The sequence below is a fragment of the Erpetoichthys calabaricus genome, chromosome 10 (genome assembly GCF_900747795.2).
Source record: "Erpetoichthys calabaricus chromosome 10, fErpCal1.3, whole genome shotgun sequence".
Lineage (NCBI taxonomy): Eukaryota > Metazoa > Chordata > Cladistia > Polypteriformes > Polypteridae > Erpetoichthys > Erpetoichthys calabaricus.
The window spans coordinates 129371439-129394072 of record NC_041403.2 but is presented as its reverse complement, the minus strand read 5'-3'; the positions used below and the strand labels follow the sequence as shown (position 1 = coordinate 129394072).

At 39.1% G+C, this 22634-nt stretch overlaps 1 protein-coding gene across 1 annotated transcript in view; it reads left to right on the top strand.

Annotated features, from left to right (window-relative positions):
• Nucleotides 1-22634, top strand: part of dpm1 (dolichyl-phosphate mannosyltransferase subunit 1, catalytic) — a 79600-nt gene that overhangs the window by 36579 nt on the left and 20387 nt on the right. Inside the window, exons 6-7 of the mRNA XM_028811899.2 lie at nt 6355-6450; nt 12034-12102. Of these exons, the coding sequence (XP_028667732.1) occupies nt 6355-6450; nt 12034-12102 (165 nt within the window). The remainder of the gene's footprint in view (nt 1-6354; nt 6451-12033; nt 12103-22634) is intronic.

The following is a 22634-nucleotide window of genomic DNA, read 5'->3' as shown; positions in this document are numbered from 1 at the left end:
TTTACAATACGGCCTGCCAGAGACTTATTTGGAAGAGACTGGCGAAGGAATGGATCTACTTGGACCTCACACTGCAGCATCGGCTCCAGTCGAGAGTGAAAGTGGAAGCAAAAATATGAGTGAGGTGGACAATGAGAATTCACAGATCTCAGGTGGGTTAAGGGAACTGAGCTTTACCTCTCTGTCTCCACTGTCAATTACTACTAAATCCCACAGTGAATCAACAGTATCAAGTCCAACCGGAATCATGGCTCCGCCTTTGTAGGGTATCTATACTAATAAAAGTCAAAGCCCTCACTCACTGACTCACTCATCACTAATTCTCCAACTTCCCGTGTACGTAGAAGGCTAAAATTTGGCAGGCTCATTCCTTACAGCTTACTTAGAAAAGTTAAGCAGGTTTTATAGGGCCGAACTGACAGCGTGGTATACAAAGAGATCCTTAACAAATAATTATTTGTATATTTTCCCTCAGTTTAAAAATGTTTACTTTTCTTCTTAATAACAATTTTAAGGCAGTACTTCGCCGCTGCGAAGCGCGGGTATTTTGCTAGTATATATATATATATATATATATATATATATATATATATATATATATATATATATATATATATATATATATATGGTTGAAATAGTTTACTGTCAAATAAATGCAAAGAGTACACGACACGTGTTTCGCCCTCATTCTGGGCTCATCAGGTGTACACACTCCACTGCACTCCCACTCGGGAATCGAACCTCGGACGTCAGCGTCAGAGGCGATGCCCCTAACGTTGCGCCACGGCGTGTGGTTCGTTTATTTGACAGCATGTAGATCGGGGTAATTACATTCACGGCATTCGAAGTCTGTGTCACAATCTGATAGTGTGGGTGTAATTACCCCGATCTACATGCTGTCAAATAAACGAACCACACGCCGTGGCGCAACGTTAAGGGCATCGCCTCTGACGCTGACGTCCGAGGTTCGATTCCCGAGTGGGAGTGCAGTGGAGTGTGTACACCTGATGAGCCCAGAATGAGGGCAAAACACGTGTCGTGTACTCTTTGCATTTATTTGACAGTAAACTATTTCAACCATTCTATGATCTGCTCTTCACAAACTGAGGGCACCGTGGCGGATGTTAGCAGATTGCTGGCCAACCACAAAGCGTTACCTGGTAGGTAACCACCCACACTATCAGATTGTGACACAGACTTCGAATGCCGTGAAAATATATATATATATATATGATAGAGAGAGAGAGAACTTTATTTGTCCCCAGGGGGAAATTTGGCTTTTTTACAGAAGCTCTTTAAATAAATAGGTAGATGAATAAATATGCACATATACTTTGGACTTAGCCACACCAGAATGACTATAAAGCAAGAAAATTAAAGTAGGACGGCAACAGCTGATCGAGGTAATCAGTAATAATAGCAGGAAAAAATGATGATGCAGGCAATGTTACCATGAGAGAGTCCATTTATCTGCCTGTGCCCCAGTTGAAAAAATGAAAGAAACATAACCAGTTGTATCTTAAATTTTATACATTGCCTTGGATAATCATACAGTCTTTGCTGCTGTTTACTGGATAAAACCAAATAATACACTCTATGCAGTTTTTTTAATACTTGAAAGTGGTTTCAGTTCTCTACCCCTTGACACTGTGTGTTATTACAGAAACCTGGTTTCTTAAAAAACTCCACTTACGGAGTTCTCCTTTGGCAAAAAGCTCTGATGTCATAAAAAATGTGCAAAAAAGATTAAGCATCATCAAGAGCCATCATGAATGTGAAAATAAGCTTGGAGGCTAAGTCCCCCAAGCAGTGTGGGGAACATTATTTTTAAACGTAACTTGCTTACATTACTCATAACTTACAAAAAAGTATGTTATATACATAGTTACATACTGTATTATGCAATATAATGCATTACAAACAGTGTGTTACTTTTTTTCTTTTGGATGAGAAGTGCACATTTGAATAGGTAGCATTTATTTAAAAATCCTGCGCTTATATATCCACCGTCATAAAACTGACCAGAAACACAGTCAAACGTGATCATTTTCACGTGTTTTATAAATAAACTTAGTCTTTCATGTTGTGTAGTAAGTAAATAACATCTATCCCTTTTTTTCATCCCCGACTTGAGCCCCCAAAGATCTACAGTATGAGCACCAGCCACTGCTCCTCCTAATCACACTGTTTTAACATATTTATAGCAAATAACTCAATAAAAATTAAAGTGACACTTTACTAATATGTCTCTTTTACTAGATTACACACAGCACATTCCTTTCTGCTAGGCTGTGTGATTGAGCCTTTCAAAGGAGTAGTGTACCGGTACTTTGAATCTTGCCTGACACACACTGCTGCTGAGATAATAACAACGCAGGTGTTTTTACTTAAGTAAAAATAAGTATTGTGTTAGTTTACCCGTTACTTTAAAGAAGTGTCACACACGTGCGACTAGGAGTGAGCTGAGTGGACCAAGTGGAGGTAATTACCCACCAGGCCAGGAGGTGGCGGGGTGCACTAAACCTACCTCTGTTATTTTTACAAGCCAAAAATGGGAAAACCTGCCTGATGCAACGTCACTTCTGGTTCCCGCCCCTAGACCGAAGTCACTTCTGGTTCCAGCCAGATGACTTCACTTCCACCTTTCGGCTTATAAAGCCGCCATCATTCCTCCACTAGTCAGTTCAGTGGAGAACTCAAAATAGTGCACATGAGTGCTGTATCAAAACCCTTTTGCAGCCAGGGACAATCTATCGGTGGCTGCCCCAAACCTTTTTACGTGTGTCAAGGCTATTCATTTTACAGAAGTTAAAAGCACTTTGACTATACAAGACCATTACCTTTAATTTGTTACCCCCAACACTGCTCCTGAGATTGTGCTGCTGAGGTTTGGCCTGTATGTTCAGCTCATCAATTTAAATTTAGCAATTTCTGAAATATTGAGATATTAGAAAATAATACCAAGAATCTGTGCCAGGATTTATTAATTCCAGTTTACTTTTGTTGTTACAAGCATGCCTCAGAAACTTAGAGTGCAAGTTTTTTTAAATCAAAACTTTTTCTGCTTCAAAGTGGACATATTACAAAGGTTTTAAAGTGTTTTGTTTTCAGCTTTGGACCCTGACCACATCACCTCTATTTTAAAATGCAAGAACAGGCTTGGTATCTCTTAAAATGTATAAAAAAATTCTAAAACAAGAATCCCAAGACTCGTAGCTGGCTGAAAAAAACATTTGCAAGCTGTGATATATATATTTTTATTTTGCAAAGGGGTTGTTACTAAGTAATAACTTATTAGGATGTCCAAACTGTTGCAAAAGCCACATTTACTGTTATTTTAACTTTGGCGCTTCATCAAAAAATGATAAGTTCATTATCATTTTCATAAAATTACCATTGTTACAGTGTTTTTGCTGTTGGAGTTGTATTTACTACTTTTTGTTTCAAATGATCACATCTCGAGTTTTTTTTTGTTTGTTTCCTGCTGTTTTCAAGTTCTTTGGCATGCTTCTCTTTCTAATGTCTATCTCATTTTTGGTTACCCTAGGTTCTTGTCTATAAGCCGGACTCGTGTATAAGCCGGAGACCAAAAATCATACGAATTTTTAAAATAAAATCTTATCATAGATAAGCCGGACTCATGGATAAGCCGAACGTACTATAACCTATAACTAATAGAAGGGAGGGAGGTCAGTGGTCTCACTCGCACCCATTTAATTTCTTTAAGGGGGGAGAGAGTGTGAGATATTGACGTCTCTCTCACTCCCCGCATGGCGCGGTTGGAGCGCGTTCTTTCTGCTCTGGGCGTCGCCGAGTCAACACGCGCGTGTAGCGGTCATTTAAATTGTGAATTTATATGTAAGCATATTTAAATATATATCGCAGATTTTTTGCTGGTTCGTGGATTTCTGAGGACAATGGGTCTTTTAATTTCTGGTACATGCTTCCTCAGTTGGTTTGCCCAGTTGATTTCATACAAGGGACGCTATTGGCAGATGGCTGAGAAGCTAGATTGCTTACTTTTCTCTCTCTCTTGCGCTGACTATCTGTGATCCTGACGTATGGGGATTGAGCAGGGGGGCTGTTCGCACACCTAGACGATACGGACGCTCGTCTAAAAATGCTGAAAGATTATCTTCACGTTGCTATCTTTTGTAAAGCTGATTCCTGAAATGACATGCTGCACAGTGCTTCGCATACTTAAAAGCTCGAAGGGCACGTATTGATTTTTGACTGAAAAACAAACTCTGTCTCTCTGTCTCTCTCTCTCTCTCTCTCTCTCTCTCTCTCTCTCTCTCTCTCTCTCTCTCTCTCTCTCTCTCTCCCCCTGCTCCTGACGGAGGGGGTGTGAGCTGCCGCCTTCAACAGCTTTGTGCCGCGGTGTTTCGCATACTTAAAAGCTAAACAGCACCATTGATTTGTTTGCTAGAGATTGTTTTCTCTATCTATGTGACATTCTGTGCTCCTGACACACACTCCTTTGAAGAGGAAGATATGTTTGCATTCTTTTAATTGTGAGACAGAACTGTCATCTCTGTCTTGTCATGGAGCACAGTTTAAACTTTTGAAAAAGAGACAAATGTTTGTTTGCAGTGTTTGAATAACGTTCCTGTCTCTCTACAACCTCCTGTGTTTCTGCGCAAATCTGTGACCCAAGCATGACAATATAAAAATAACCATATCAACATATGGTTTCTACTTCGCGGATTTTCTTATTTCGCGGGTGGCTCTGGAACGCAACCCCCGCGATGGAGGAGGGATTACTGTATAAGCCGGATTTATGTATAAGCCGATATTCTATTTTTTCATTTTCACAATTTTTTTCCTTAGATAAGCCACGGCTTATAGACAAGAACTTAGGGTACTTGTTTTTCTATAATATCTGCCAGTATTAGCAATACAGATGAAAAAGAAAATCTGATAGTATACATCCATCCATACATCCATCCATTTTATAAACCCATTTATCCAGAGCAGGATTACAGGAAAGCTGGAGCTTGTCCCAACACAAACATTGGATAGGGCACCATTTCATAGCACCTGATACTATACTTTCTTTGCCAGTCACAAATTGCCCACTTCCAACAAAATATTTGGCTTAGTTCCTTAAACCATACATTCATACACAGATTTTCAAAAATACTAAGCACAGTAGTGACACCAAATGTCACTATATTTGTCTATTTTTAATAAAAGAATTTTGCTTGTTTCTCCTATATTTGTTTGGGTTTTCTTACATATGCTCCAGTTTCTCTCGCATGTCTCCAGATTTAAGAAGGTTAGGTTAATAGATAGATAGATAAATAGATAGATAGAGAGATAGATACTTTATTAATCCCCGGGTGGAATTGAAGAGTCGCATAGTTTGGGGGAGGAACAATCTCCTCAGTCTGTCAGTGGAACAGGACAGTGACAGCAGTCTGTCGCTGAAACTGCTCCTCTGTCTGGAGATGACACTGTTTAGTGGATGCAGTGGATTCTCCATAATTGATAGGAGCCTTCTGAGTGCCCGTCGCTTCGCCACAGATGTCAAACTGTCCAGCTCCATGCCTACAAAAGAGCCTGCTTTCCTCACCAGTTTGTCCAGGCGTGAAGCGTCCTTCTTCTTAATGCTGCCTCCCCAGCACACCACCGCGTAGAAGAGGGCGCTTGCCACAACCGTCCTTCAACATCTGCAATAAGATGCTGCAGATGTTCTATCAGACGGTTGTGGCGAGCGCCTTCTTCTATGCGGTGGTGTGCTGGGGAGGCAGCAGTAAGAAGAAAGATGCCTCACGCCTGGACAAACTGGTAAGGAAGGCAGGCTCTATTGTTGGCATGGAGCTGGATAGTTTGACATCTGTGGCAGAGCGACGGGCGCTCAGCAGGCTCCTATCAATTATGGAAAATCCACTGCATCCACTAAACAGTGTCATCTCCAGACAGAAGAGCAGATTCAGCGACAGACTGCTGTCACTGTCCTGCTCCACTGACAGACTGAGAAAAACTATGCGACTCTTCAGTTCCACCCGGGGGTGTAAACATTAACATTATACAAAGTTATTGTCTGTTTTTACCTGCATTATTATCAATCTTTAATTTAATATTGTTTTTTGTATCAGTAAGGTGCTGCTGGAGTATGTGAATTTCCCCTTGGAATTAATAAAGTTATCTATCTATCTATCTATCTATCTATCTATCTATCTATCTATCTATCTATCTATCTATCTATCTATCTATCTATAATAAATAACAAGGGTAGTTATTGTAAGAGAAATCTGAAATATTTGAACATTGTTATTTCATTGTGAGTCAGTGTGCTAACTAGGTACAATACAATAAATAAGGTACATAACATTTAATTTTTGTTTTAAGGAAACAGAAAGAGTCTGGTTATGACATTGTTTCAGGGACTCGATATAGTGGAATTGGAGGCGTTTATGGCTGGGATTTGAGAAGAAAGTTGATCAGGTAAGTTTTTTGTCCCCTGTAATATGTTTAACATTTTGTAACTAACAATACTTACTGATGACAATAGATACTTGTTTTATATAAACTGAACCTAAATCAAATGTAGTAGCTTTGCTAACTCCAGAAGGTGGTGGAAAAAATTAAAGACAGGCCAGGAAATTGGGCTTGGTTTACTCTTGGGAGATAGAGGGAGTGAGTTGGGCTGCAATGAACTAAATTGAATTCCGTGGGCAGATTCCATTTACCATCTCATGAACCTAATGCTTACATATTATTTAAAGTTTAATCCTTCGGCTATAGCTGAATTTTTCAATTATACTCCTAGGATCTTGAAGCCTTGTAACACCTGCCATAAAGGTTCTCTACATTGAACATGCAGATGATTGGTATAGGCCAAAGATTTTTTACACAGGAAATCGCTGATGCTAAGAATAAGGGTGTATATATGGAAACTTTCTTTCAATATATACAATGTGCATAGAAAAGAATCACCCCTTTCAAAATATTTACATTTTGTTGCTTTGCAGCCTGAAATAAAGACACACACAAAAAAATATTTTTCCAGCTGTGTTTACTCAATGTAGCTTATAACAACTAAATGAAAAATATAATAGCAACAGTTCAGAAAAAAATTAAAAACAATCACTGGGATAATTAAATGATTACCCCCATGTGGAACCATGTTTTACTTTGATTACATCCATGAGTCTGTTGGGATACTGTTGTGAATATTTTGAAGGGTGGGTGATTCTTTTCTATACCCACTGTACAATTTAAGGGAATGTGTGCTAGTCTGGTGTAGACTCTATGCAGGCCATCATCAGTACTGTTTTTTTCTTCATTATATTGTTTCATTCTTTGCTTTCTAATTAAATGACTCTAGTTATCTTTCAACATATTTGAGTTATTCCCTATTTATTTTGAGATACTGTATAAACACACATTGCACAGTCAGGGAAAATGTGAGAACTTCTAATACACAATTAAATAGTATTTATTCCTCTTTATTTAAGAATTGTGGGAAAATAACAATAATGTAAATTAATTAAACACATAATGTGTAATTTGCCTACAGGCTTCCAGATGGAGTCATTGTTTTTTCTCACTTTTCGAAAGAGTACCATAGTAAACAACAAGCTCATTTTCAGAATTTGGTGATTATTCACACCAAAATTAATGCAGTTCAACATGTTAATCCAATTCTTATACTTGAGGTGCATTTCGTTTTGGTGTGGTTTACAGTGTCATAATTAAAAACATATCAACCATCTGATTGTTTGCTTTTACCTACAGCACAAAATTTTCATGTCAGATTATATATAATACAAAGGACCACCTCTGGAAGCAGATTGGTCATTTGATTACATTCAGTTTTGGCATGATTAATCCTTTGCCTTGAATCAAAATGCAATACATTTGGAGAAGCTGTCTAAGTGAACTCCAATACTTTTGCTTTTAGATGTTACACATGAATTATGAACATGAAGTAAAATAATAGCCTTTTGTATTACATTTTAAACTTAAAGAAAAATTGTGTGCCATAGATTTTCTCACCTGTTCTGACAATTTTACTTTATATTAGACCTATTTTAATTTTACATTTAACCATTTAGTTTTGCGACTAGTATACTGTGTGTTTCTCTATATGTGTAAGAAATGTCACAGTGGCTGTTGATTATATGATTTATGCTATAAATACATTTTCCGTATAATTTTTTAGAATGTATGTTCTGAAATATGTTGAAATCAACATCTTTAAAGCACAACATAGTAGTAGGGTGAGGAAGACATCCATATAAAGCTCTGGTACTTATGATGGTCTTGATCTCAATACATAAGTAATTTAAACAGAAAGAGGTAAACTTTACAAATAATTACTCATGGTTTAATTGAATGCATTACTTTGGGGAGTTTGACAGTGTGGATCGGCTCCATGCTCCGTTTTGAACACGACACTATGTGGTAAATGTGCTATATAGGCGTCGACCCGACTCAGACTGACAGCAGAGGCACGTATAAAAATAAACAAATAGGTTTTTAATTTTTCTTCAGCCATGGGGCACATCTTCTCCGTGTCCCACAGGCCCAAAACACCACCAAAGAAAACACCAAAAACACCCAAAAATCACTCATCTTCCTTCACTCCTCCTCCCGACCCTGGCGCCTGGAGTGGTGACTGTCTGCTCCTTTTATAGCCCACCCAAAAGTGCTGCAGGTGCTTGTTGACCTACTTCTGGCTGCTCCTCCAGGTGTGGCTGCGTTCCCGCCCAGATAGGCTCGTTAGGCCGTGCAGCTCCCCCTGGCAGTGGCCACGGATCCCAACAGGAATGAGCTCCAGTGTTTCAAAATATTGGCCCCAATGCAACCCAGGGGGGCTGCCAGCAAGTGTTCTGGGTGACGTAGTGTGCATCCCATGACTGCTCCTCCATATCCAGTGTCAAAGGGGCGTCCCAGCCATCTGCCACAACTGTTAGTACCGTAACCGAGATGAGCCTGGCCGGTGAGAAACAAACACATACACAAAGCAAGGGGTAGGGGCAAAGGTGCTCTAGTGCTTTTATTCAAAACCAACTAAAGAAAAGTGACTGTAAAAGTGCAGTGCTTCCATCCATAAATAAATAAATCCTTATTGAACTGTGGAGCTTAAAATGCAAATAAATATCAAAGTCAAAGCGAACTTTATTGTCACCTCAACCATATACAAGTATACAGATAGACGAAATTGCGAATCTCAGGGTCCACAGTGTAACAACATGAAGTGCAAATAATACATTAAAAATAGAATTAAAATTAAAATTTAAAATTAAAACACAAACAAGACAAGACATTGTGCAAAGACAAAACAAAGAAATAGCAGCAATATTGACGTGTAGTAAGCAATATGAACATTGATGCAATGTATGGTATTTGCAATCTAGATACATGTATAATAATATTCCATAAAAACGAGGTTAAAAACACAGCCAAGAATCTTCTTCAAAATATACTGTTCCCAGTACTACACCCTGCGAGAGGACAATCCTGAGTGTAACGAAAAAATCCTGCTCCCTAGTAGCTGAACAGGAGTGATCCCCAAGATCCCTCCTGAGCGCTGGCCACGCACTACTCTAAACTTCTCTAAACATTGGCACCCTCTTGCTCTTGCATTTCTTTTTGTCTTGTTAACCTTTGATCTTCTCTCTTTCTTTCCCTTGCCCCGATCAATTCTTCTTTTCTTTTCTGTTTTCCTCCGAATTACTTTTTTTTCCCCCCACGGACCTCATCTTTTCATGCCGGCTCATTAGTTATAGCCCTCTGTGAGTGCAGCATCTTAATCGCGCACTGCAGGAAGCCGATGAAGCAATTGAGTCAAATTAAACCCTCACGTGCATGGGCGTTTCGCCTCAGTCACTCCACCAACTCCTATGTAGCCACGAGTATGCACACCCACAGAGAATGAGCCAGCCAATTAATTATTTATTTATTAAAAATGGGCTCCCGATTATCATGCTGCTGACCTGCCGTACCACAGGGAGCCACATGTTATCTGTCTGTCCCCAGTTACTTGTAGCAGGAAAACAGCAAAACTTGATGTACTTCTTTTAAAAAGCCCCCCCTCATCCTTCTAAAATGTGTAAACATTTGTTTTTGTTTTTGTGAATATTTTTTCCTGAGCATCCCCTGATTTTCCCACATCCCAAAGATCAGTTTAGGTGGACACTAAGTTGCCCAAGTAGGAGTAGTGAATGCATATATATATACAGTGGTGTGAAAAACTATTTGCCCCCTTCCTGATTTCTTATTCTTTTGCATGTTTGTCACACAAAATGTTTCTGATCATCAAACACATTTAACCATTAGTCAAATATAACACAAGTAAACACAAAATGCAGTTTTTAAATGATGGTTTTTATTATTTAGGGAGAAAAAAAATCCAAACCTACATGGCCCTGTGTGAAAAAGTAATTGCCCCCTTGTTAAAAAATAACCTAACTGTGGTGTATCACACCTGAGTTCAATTTCCGTAGCCACCCCCAGGCCTGATTACTGCCACACCTGTTTCAATCAAGAAATCACTTAAATAGGAGCTGCCTGACACAGAGAAGTAGACCAAAAGCACCTCAAAAGCTAGACATCATGCCAAGATCCAAAGAAATTCAGGAACAAATGAGAACAGAAGTAATTGAGATCTATCAGTCTGGTAAAGGTTATAAAGCCATTTCTAAAGCTTTGGGACTCCAGCGAACCACAGTGAGAGCCATTATCCACAAATGGCAAAAACATGGAACAGTGGTGAACCTTCCCAGGAGTGGCCGGCCGACCAAAATTACCCCAAGAGCGCAGAGACGACTCATCCGAGAGGTCACAAAAGACCCCAGGACAACGTCTAAAGAACTGCAGGCCTCACTTGCCTCAATTAAGGTCAGTGTTCACGACTCCACCATAAGAAAGAGACTGGGCAAAAACGGCCTGCATGGCAGATTTCCAAGACGCAAACCACTGTTAAGCAAAAAAGAACATTAGGGCTCATCTCAATTTTGCTAAGAAAAATCTCAATGATTGCCAAGACTTTTGGGAAAATACCTTGTGGACTGATGAGTCAAAAGTTGAACTTTTTGGAAGGCAAATGTCCCGTTACATCTGGCGTAAAAGGAACACAGCATTTCAGAAAAAGAACATCATACCAACAGTAAAATATGATGGTGGTAGTGTGATGGTCTAGGGTTGTTTTGCTGCTTCAGGACCTGGAAGGCTTGCTGTGATAGATGGAACCATGAATTCTACTGTCTACCAAAAAATCCTGAAGGAGAATGTCCGGCCATCTGTTCGTCAACTCAAGCTGAAGCGATCTTGGGTGCTGCAACAAGACAATGACCCAAAACACACCAGCAAATCCACCTCTGAATGGATGAAGAAAAACAAAATGAAGACTTTGGAGTGGCCTAGTCAAAGTCCTGACCTGAATCCAATTGAGATGCTATGGCATGACCTTAAAAAGGCGGTTCATGCTAGAAAACCCTCAAATAAAGCTGAATTACAACAATTTTGCAAAGATGAGTGGGCCAAAATTCCTCCAGAGCGCTGTAAAAGACTCATTGCAAGTTATCGCAAACGCTTGATTGCAGTTATTGCTGCTAAGGGTGGCCCAACCAGTTATTAGGTTCAGGGGGCAATTACTTTTTCACACAGGGCCATGTAGGTTTGGATTTTTTTTTCTCCCTAAATAATAAAAACCACCATTTACAAACTGCATTTTGTGTTTACTTGTGTTATATTTGACTAATGGTTAAATGTGTTTGATGATCAGAAACATTTTGTGTGACAAACATGCAAAAGAATAAGAAATCAGGAAGGGGGCAAATAGTTTTTCACACCACTGTATATTTTGGAAAATATTTGCTTCTGTGGTGATTCTTGAGTGGCTCATCTAGTCAGATGATGTTTATGGGTCTAGAAGTTTCTGTATACAGTATATAACGTTTAATCCTTTTTAGATTTGCCATTTTCTTTAACTACATCTAACAGGTGCCTGTCAAAGTTAGATAATATGTACAACACTGTACATGTTTTATGTTTATTATAATGATATAATTTATTTTGCAGTCGTGGGGCAAATTTTATTACTCAAGTACTTCTGAGACCTGGCACATCTGACCTGACTGGCAGTTTCAGGTAAGGATATCATTTTGCTTAATTTAAAACTATGGGAAAGATTACATAATAATCAAGGTTCCATTCTTAGTGTTTATGATGAAATACCTGTGACAAAACAGGAGGAAGCTATAGCCTGTTGCAGCAGCATCAGATACAGGGTGGATTGATTCCATCTGTCTCTGAGCTAAGTCTCTCATACATAAAACACACCCACTATCCCACTCAAATGAAATCAATGTTTGCCAGTTAACCAAGCATTTCCATGAGAACACTTCATATGTCTTTATCTTAGGCATGGTTTTCCCAAAACTAAATGGTCCAGACTTGTCAGATTTCTGCTTTTATATAAAGGCAGTGGATATTTCTTCTCTTTAACAAAGCAAACAAAACAAATACTTGAGTGACAGCATTTGGTTGTGAATAAACAAATTAATAGAAATGGGAATACTAAGGATTTAGTTACTTTTTCATGCCAGATTTTTGCTTTTTTTCCTGTCTTCTTTTTGTTGAGTAAATGACAAAATGTAATCTGTTTTGTTGTTTTTCACCTCAAGTTAGATTTATTTTAGGACATGGCAAAAGTTGCAGTTGGTAGAATTAATTGCATTGCATACAATTTTTTTTTATTTAAATATGACTGTGTTTAAGGAAAAATATTCTGTATAAAATACATAAAACATATTGCGTATTTCAAAAATCACTTCAAATTGGGAACATTCCTAAAAACTGGCCACTAGCAAGCATTGTTATATTAGATAGATAGATAGATAGATAGATAGATAGATAGATAGATAGATAGATAGATAGATAGATAGATAGATAGATAGATAGATACATACATACATACATACATACATACATACATACATACATACATACATACATACATACTTTATTAATCCCAATGGGAAAGTCACATTCTTCAGCAGCAGCATACTGATACAATAAATAATATTAAATTAAAGAATGATAATAATGCAGGTGAAAAACAGACAATAACTATGTATAATGTTGAATGTTAACGTTTACCCTCCCGGGTGGAATTAAAGAGTCGCATAGTTTGGGGGAGAAACGATCTCCTCAATCTGTCAGTGGAGCAGGACAGTGACAGCAGTCTGTTGCTGAAGCTGCTCTTCTGTCTGGAGAGGATACTATTAAGTAGATGCAGTGGATTCTCCATAATTGATATGAGCCTGCTGAGCGCCCTTCGCTCTGCCACAGATGTTAAACTGTCCAGCTCCATGCCAACAATAGAGCTTGCCTTCCTCACCAGTTTGTCCAGACGTGAGGCGTCTTTCCTCTTAATGCTGCCTCCCCAGCACACAACTGCGTAGAAGAGGGCGCTCGCCACAACTGTCTGATAGAACATCTGCAGCATCTTATTGCAGATGTTGAAGGACGCCAGCCTTCTAAGGTAGTATAACCGGCTCTGTCCTTTCTTGCACAGCACATCAGTATTGGCAGTCCAGTCTAATTTATCATCCAGCTGCACTCCCAGATATTTATAGGTCTGCACCATCTGCACACAGTCACCTTTGATGATCACTGGGTCTATGAGGGGTCTGGGCCTCCTAAAATCCACCACCAGCTGTTTGGTTTTGGTGGTGTTCAGGTGTAGGTGGTTTTAATTTTTTATTTAAAGATTTAATTTTTTATTTAAAAGGAGACAAGGCTAACTATAAGCAAGGTATCTTAAAGGATAATAAGTTTGGTATTTTTAAGTCAGTTATTTCTTCACAGTTGTGGTATATACTAGTACAAGGGGGCTCCGCCCCCTGATCGCTTCGCTCGCCTACCCCCGGTGTTGGGTAACCCGAAATACATTGATAAATGTATGAGATATATTGGAGTGTAACAAAGGAAGTATATTCATTAATCCTAATGAATGTCCACTAATAGTGGACTCATAACAGAATGCGTTGTCAGCTAATTGGCGGAATTGTTTATCGGCCGTCTGTCGTTCCTTTCTTTGCTGTTTATCTATTCACTCTGCTGTTTGATGGGCACGTTGTAGGCGCCTACGTTCATTAATTGTATTCAGGCGGGCTCGCTTCTGTATGTATCTCCGTCAGTTGTGGTCGTTCGTTTTGAACCCGTGCCTGCTTTGCTTCCGCAGTTTTAGATGCGCGTTGTAGGCATCTATGTACATTGCATTGGTCCATGCGGGCTCGTTTTGTAGCTCCGTTAGTCGAGCTGTTTGGTTTTGGAGCCGAGACAGTTTTGCTTCCGCGGTTTCAGACACTCGTTGCAGGCGCCCACGTCTATTGTTTTTATCCATGCGGGCTCGCATCTTTGTGGACCTGTGGGGCCTCCGTAGGTGTGTTAGAAGCGCGTGGGCCATGCTGTGTAGTGTGGCCGTTTAGTTCAGAAGCGCGTTGTAGGCGCATGCGCCTTTCGTACTTTCACGCGCCTTCCGTACTATCTTTGTGGACCTCTGGAGCCTCCGTAGCCTCTTCCGTTTGACTCTGGGGTGCAGCGTGGAATCCTCTTTTTTGTGTGGCTGTGTCGTCACCTATGGGCGCGTTGCCTCATTTCTTATTTACGTTAGCTGAGCTCCTTCATTTTTGAGCTGTGACTCCTTCGTTCTTGGTGGATCGGACTTCGCTCGCTGTCGGCGCCTGCGCACTATGTCTCCTGTGTCCATGGGTATGCCATGTATCGGCGCCTGCGCACTATGTCTCCTGTGTCCACGGGCATGCCATGTACCTGCGTCCATATCCGGTTTATCATTCTCGGTTAATAATATGGATGCCACATGAAATTGCATTCTAAAATATAACTAGCCTGCTGCTGCACTTTAAAATGGAACTTTTTGGTTTTGGCATCCTATTATAAAGAAAAGTCTTAAAACTTACAGAATGCATCTATTTTTCAAGCCAAAAATTATTTTGAGTATTTATCTGGATCTCGAGATTACATACATATTGCAAAATAGGATATCCATTTTGTTTTAAGAACATAAAAAGCAGCCCATTTTTGCGAGATTCAGCCATTTTACAAAGAGACTTCACTTTGTCAAAAGTCTTGTTTGTCTTCCTCCGTGACACTGTTTTAGGTCTAGGGACATAGACTCACCTTGGAAAGTCACCACCAAGCGCTTTTAATGACATTAAATGTTAATGCGCCGTGGTGAATTGCTATCTCTGCTGTGTCAACGACTAGACAACAATAACTAAAAAAGTCACATGTTCGCTTATATTCTTTCAGTTTTAGGAAGCTTATTTCTTTATTTCGCAAAGACATTGCCTGCTTCTGCTAGACTCATAAAGCATACATTTTCATCAGTGACAAAGAATATTGAACATGCCCAGAACATGCCATCAAGTAACAAGAACTGAACAGATGTTATATGCATCCATTCCTCTATCGAACCATCTTCCTAAATCACTTATCCAGCAATCTTAGGGCATAAGGCAGGAACAACACCTATATAATAATTGTAATGGTTGATGATAATGTTCTAATAATAATTTCATCATAACTGTTGCCTTCAATATCTTAATTCCAGTCTATTCATATATTTTTCTCTGGCATAGGTGCAATAATAGTAATAATCCATTGATCCAACAGTAATAAGCCGCTTAACCAGGGCAGGATCGTTGGGCAGCTGGAGCCTATACCAGCAAGCTTCAGGTGCAAGGCAGAAATATCACCAGGACAGGGTATAAGTCCATTGTAGGGCTACCAAATGCATACACATTAGAGCCAGTTTCGCAGTGCACATTCACATAAGCTTAATCAGATTTAAGCTAAGTAAGTTTAGTACAGATATTTTAACACAAGCAGAATGGTAGCACAAGAGCTGTTATTTCTCCCTTATAGCATCAGGTTCTACATGGAGCTTATATGTTTTCCCATGTGTTTACAGATTGATTGGTACAGTATCCGTGTAAGTGAATTTACTTAAATTAAAAAACATCGTGTTCTGTTCTTTTATTACAATATCCTCAGATCATGTATTTCAAAAATTGATAATTGGTTTGTGCTGCTAGAATCTCCTTTATCACACACACTTCTTTATTCATTTTTTTGAAAAGGTAGCTTTCCACTGTCAAAAATTTAAGGCTTTTATTAAAAATAAATTACAGTGTAATCAGTTCAACTCAGATGTATTATTATATATACAAAATGCAATTAAACTCCTATGTTTGCTTTTCACCATGCTGCCACTTGGTGTACAGCTTACTTTATAGGCTATACAGTATAAAATTGCAACACGGAATGCAATGGGCTGGCTTGGGGTGTTCTACATTGGCCTGTCATAACTCTCCCCACAACAACAGCTACTGCAAATAGACAAACGTATCCTTACCTTGAGAGGATAGTACCAAGAATCTCTTATATATATTTTTAGTTTAACTCTTATGTTCACAAGCATGTTTGCTACTTCAAAATAGTAAGTTAATGCTTAGTATTTAAGTTTTAAGGCTTTATTTTAGAAAGCGACCTTAGTACCTATTGGCTGTATTATAAAACGCAAGAGCGGGCTAGTTATTTTGTAAAATTTATAAAATGGGCTTCACTTTAGAAGACAGTTTCATGTGGCAAAGTAAAATATATCATTATTGTGAAAAAATATTGTTAACTTAAAAGATACCAAACTTATCCTTTAAGATGTGAATCATGAGTGAATTAAAGGAAATAATCAGAAAAGAAAAGGTTTGACAGCACATCGGCTACAGGTGTTGTAGTGAACAGACCTGGCTTTAACATAATATGTCATGTCACTAATAATATGTCACTTTAACATAATATGTCATTAACCCTTTAACCGCCAACTCCCTAAATATTCCCCACGCCAGGCGAAATCTGAACAATTTTCGTTTTTTTACTTTTTTACATTTTTTTTACATTTTTTACATTTATTCAAGCAGTATTGACCACTAAATGTTGTGCAAGTTGCCAGTGTATACACGAAATCTATAAATGTAACCTGAATTCTCAGCTAAGCAAAACATCTTGATACCAAACCGTGCCCTTTTCAATGGTAGATACTGTCGAAACTGTAAGCGGCCCTTCCACGACAATAAACTTTCATCAACTGCAACTGACGGTCCTGGCATGTAGGGCAACTGAAATGCTTCAAATAAATGATCAATCAAAGGACGTAGCTTGAACAAGTGGTCGCGGTTTGGATCTTTCTTATCTGGCTCGTTTCTGTTGTCATTCAAATGAAAGAATTTCAGCAGCAAAGAGAATCGGTTACGTGTCATGACAGCTGCAAAAATAGGTGTTGCATACATAGGATCTGTAGACCAGTACATCTCAATATCTGGTTTTCTGATTATTCCCATCAACATCAAAATCCCAATGAATTTTTTCATTTCGTTTTCATCAGTGTCAAACCAAGCATGAACACGGGAATGTGGAGGTAAATTGGGATTTTTCTCAATAAACTGTGCTGCATACAGATTTGTCTGATGAACAAAATGTCTGATCAAATCAGACACAAACAGCTCATAAAACTGCTCAGCAGTGTAATTGTTTACATCAACAATAAAGCCACACGTTCCCTCAAACGAATGCAGAAAAGGTAGTTCACCACGGGCAGCAGCCCAGCTGAGATGCTGGGGATACACCCACTCAGCGCCGTCATCCGATGCGTCTTCATTCACAGTATCATGCAGCGCACGTTGCTGCTCATCACTGTCGCTAAAATCTTCTTCAGAACTGCTACAATCATGATCAGAACTGACCAAAATCGCCTGCAAAGCCTCACTTGAAGTCAGTTTACGTTTCGCCATATTCACAGCTGTTACATGCGAATCACGCCAAAACAACCACAGACTTGTCGAAATACAACGTAGTAATAATACCCACGCCAAACCGTCAGTTATACTACTTGCCAGGCATTCATATAACCACAGGCAAATGTGCCGGATAATTCCGGCAGTATGGCGTTAGCAATAAAACAACGGTGCCGGATATATCCGGCAGAGGGCGGTTAAGGGGTTAATGGTAGAATTGTCAAATGCTTTTGATCAAAGTGATACAGTATATGCAGCTTTTTTTTTCCTTTCTTATTTTTTTTTTATCTTGACTTTACAAAGCTTCATTTGAGACTAGCAACTAATGATACATTTAAAAATGTGGAATTTCATTTTGCAGAAGGTATAAAGATGAAATGAAGGAGCAAAATACTAGTGGGAAATATGAAGGCAGGTATAAAATAATCCTGTAAAGACAACCTTACATATGATCTGTGTGTGTGGGTACTTAAGTGCATTCTTAATTTTTTATATTTGGTACAGTATGTAATAGTGGTATTGCTCTGTGGCAGATCTCACAATCATATACTGTTGAATCAGCAAGTTGGATAGACTGCAGATATCCAGTCAGAGACAAGGAGACACAAGAAGTCTTCCAGGATAACCAGTGTGTTTACCACCTTGTCCACACTATATGAAACTTACAAAGGAATCTCCTTCACATTTTCATGCATGTTACATTAAGTATTTGTGTGGTTTTCTCTGAAAGACAGGACATGAACCTATACCATCATGCACATAAATTAAATAGTACTAAACTAATAGCATTGCATATAATGTAAATGGCAGCAATAAATCAGTAGTGTTCTGTACTTTTATCGTATGGAAGAAATGGCATCTTAAAATAGACGTACAATATTTAAATATTAACATGTGGATCTGGAACTTAACATTTGACCCCATATTAACATAGTTGAATGTATTGCAATTCATTTCCAATCTAGATAGATAGATAGATAGATAGATAGATAGATAGATAGATAGATAGATAGATAGATAGATAGATAGATAGATAGATAGATAGATAGATAGATACTTTATTAATCCCAATGGGAAATTCACATTCTTCAGCAGCAGCATACTGATACAATAAATAATATTAAATTAAAGAATGATAATAATACAGGTGAAAAAAACAGACAATAACTATGTATAATGTTAAATATTAACGTTTACCCCCCCTGGTGGAATTAAAGAGTCGCATAGTTTGGGGGAGGAACGATCTCCTCAATCTGTCTGTGGAGCAGGACAGTGACAGCAGTCTGTCGCTGAAGCTGCTCTTCTGTCTGGAGATGACATTATTTAGTGGATGCAGTGGATTCTCCATAATTGATAGGAGCCTGCTGAGCGCCCTTCGCTCTGCCACAGATGTTAAACTGTCCAGCTCCATGCCAACAATAGAGCCTGCCTTCCTCACCAGTTTGTCCAGGCGTGAGGCGTCTTTCCTCTTAATGCTGCCTCCCCAGCACACCACTGCGTAGAAGAGGGCGCTCGCCACAACTGTTTGATAGAACATCTGCAGCATCTTATTGCAGATGTTGAAGGAAGGATGATAACATTAGCAGAAGTCACACATGTCAGACATTAAAAATATTAACTACAGTAGTTTCTTTTAAACAGTAACCATTGTGCCAATGTCTTAGCATCAACACACATGCAGCTTTTGCATGTAGTGGGTCCTTATGCAATACAATTTACCTTAGATATACAATGCAACACTGGTGCCATCCCAAAACATGGCATCCACTGATAACTTGAATTATAAAAACACTTATATTTACACACAAATGCTAAAGATATAAACCCTAAACACATTAGTGTCCAGCTCACTGAATTGTGAAACTGCATCCTGGCTTGTTACCTTGTAAGCAGGAGGAAAAAAGAAAAGAAAAGACTTCTGGAGTAGGGGGAGAGATGTTTCACCCTCTTTTTTTTTTAATCATATTGCCAGACATCTTAACAACCACCCCTGCTAAAAAAAGAGAAAAATAAAAATTTCTAGTCACAGTTATATTTTAGAGAGGTAAAACTGTGTGAAGCCTAGGGGTGTGTACAGCTGCCCTTTCCCCAACACAGACAGGCAGGACACTAATTGCCACACAACACACAGTTTATTTACAATTGTAGACTCCACAACACACAAGGCAAAACACAGAGCATGACACAGTCCTTTCTTCTATCTCATTCTCAGCCGCCTCAACTCCCTTTCCCAGCAAACTTCGTCCACCGACTCTGGCTCCCCAAATGGAGTGAGGCAGCTCCTTCTATTCAGGTCCTGGGAGTGTTCCAGGTGGCTCATCAAGATTACCTGGAATCACTCTCAGGTGTGGAAGGTCCACTATAGAGCTCTGCTGCTCCCCCTGGCGGCCCCCATGGAACCCAGCAGGGCTGTACCAGACTCCTGCTCCCAGCATGCCCTGTGGAAATCCATTGTGCCACAGCCACCAAGAAGCCCTACCCTGTAGCCTCCCAGGGAAGGTTTTACCTCACCAATGCCCTGTCCCCCGGATCCTTCCATTCTGTTGGCATCCCAGCCAGGTAATGGCCGTGGCTGCCCATCACAACTGGTACCGGAAGAGTTTGTGGCAAATGGTACAGGTAGTGCTTGTCTGCAAAGTTTACTTTTACCATCCGCACCGTTTTGGCAGACCGTGGAGTCAATTGGGAAACATGTCTCACTGGCTACATAGCCTTGGGCATGTGGTGGTCCACAGTCATAACTGTGGCTCTTAATGTTTGATGCCTCTGTCTGCCACTTCTGACGAGGTTGGAATCCTGGCAGATAGAACTTAGTGAAGTGCTCCCAGAAGTGATCTGCCAAAAGATGACTGTAGCATCATTGATGTCAGAAGGCTTCACTAGCTGTGAGCTGACCATCCATTAACTGAGATATACTTTGCAGAGATAGCTGGTGAGGCTGTACATATTTTTTATTGAGTGCAGCCATAGTGCTTGTGAAAGGATGTTGTGAATTACTGTATGATTCAGCAATCACCATTTCTCATTCAAACTTCAGATGAGACCCATAAGTATCTGAAACTTAAATCTCTCTGGGGCTTCAACTGCCAGAATGTTATCTAAAGCAGTTTTTAATCTCATAAATTCCCCAGAACTCAGATGAACTAAGTTAAGTATGGTTGGCGTAGGGCATCTGTATGTCCATTCATAGCTTGGGAAAACTCCTAATCTGTTTCCTAACCACTGACACTCAGAAGAGAAACCCAGCAGTGATAGGTCATAATATTTCTTGGGGAATTCAGTTACACATGAGGTGCCATTTTCTTGAGCAGTAATACTCTGTTTTTCTTAAGCAAATTCCATGCACAATTTGAAAATGCCAAGTTAAACAGCAGATATATGGTCCTCTAAGATTTTGCAGATGCATGATAAAACAACTGCTAGGCTGTTGAAAATGTATCTCTCTATTATAAAAAAAAAAAAATCCTTGCCTTGAAAGCAAAAGCAAGGCTACGATACGTGATCTTCTCGGAAGACATTTAAAATACACGCAAGACCAAAGAGACTTGCCATGGTGCGTCTCGTGGGGACCGTAAACATGAAACATTGTGCCAAGAGGTTGACCCAGGACCGCCTCGCGATGACATAGAACATGAGATTCTTGCAAGATACACCCTACTTACAATCTATCAAATAAGACAACGGGGCAGCAAAACATTCAGTCTTGTGAAGGATTTACAGATCCTGGGTCTCAGCGCATATAAAGCGTATAAGGACAATATGTTATAAATGAAACGACGACGAATAAGCGAAGAAGAAAGCAGCGCGGAGACGTTGGAAAGAAAAAAGAAAAAATAATTTAGGTACAAATTCAGAAAATAATTAGCCTGTAACAAGTGGAACTGAAACAAAGCACGTCCAATCGGGCTCAGAATTAAAAGACAGAGTAAAAGACAAAGTAGAACTTCATAAAGACGTTCACAAATGTTGATGCTATACACATGCAGAGCAGATTATGAAAGAAGTGCAATTCGAAAGGCTCCAAAAAAAAAAAAAACATATGCGCGATTCAAATGTGGAGAAAGTTTAAGAATATGAAAGTAGGAAAATTAGAAAGTATAAAAAGAGAAAGTAAAGATCGCAGTAGCACAAACAAATGGAAATTAATACTCGAAAAAGGGAAAATAATCACTACAGACCAGGTGTCATTGAAAGAAAAGCAGGACAAAGTGAGGTCAGAAATAAAAGACAGAGTGGAAAACAAAATAAAACATCATAAACAGGTTACAAAACAAAAGGGCCAAACATATGCAGAACAGGTTAGAGATAATTCAGGATAGGTTTCTCTGTTTGGAATTTCAGCACAGACAAAGCGATCTACATCATCATCAGTTAATAATTTTTTTTTGCAAAGTAAACAATAAATGCATGTGAGGTAAAACATGTTTTTGAAATTCTCTGACTTAAACTTCAAAGCCTTACAATATTTACATACTTGACATATCACCTGTGTCCATATATTCAATCTCTATTCGCCTTTTAGTTATTTCTCCGAGTAATAATTTCTCTTTTTTTTGCGCTAATACAATGTTTACTTTTTTTTTTTTTTTTTTGACACTGTCATTTTTTTCTGCTTTCATATTCAATATCTTGCTCTGCATGTATTTCGCGCCTATGTTTTTTGGAGTCTTTTGAATTCCAGTTTTCATTATCTCTAACCTGACAAAGTCATTAAACACATGTCTCACTGACCTCATTTAAAAGATTCAGCATATTTGGACTTGAAAGGTTACAAATATTGTTTTTACAGAAATTCTGAAATAA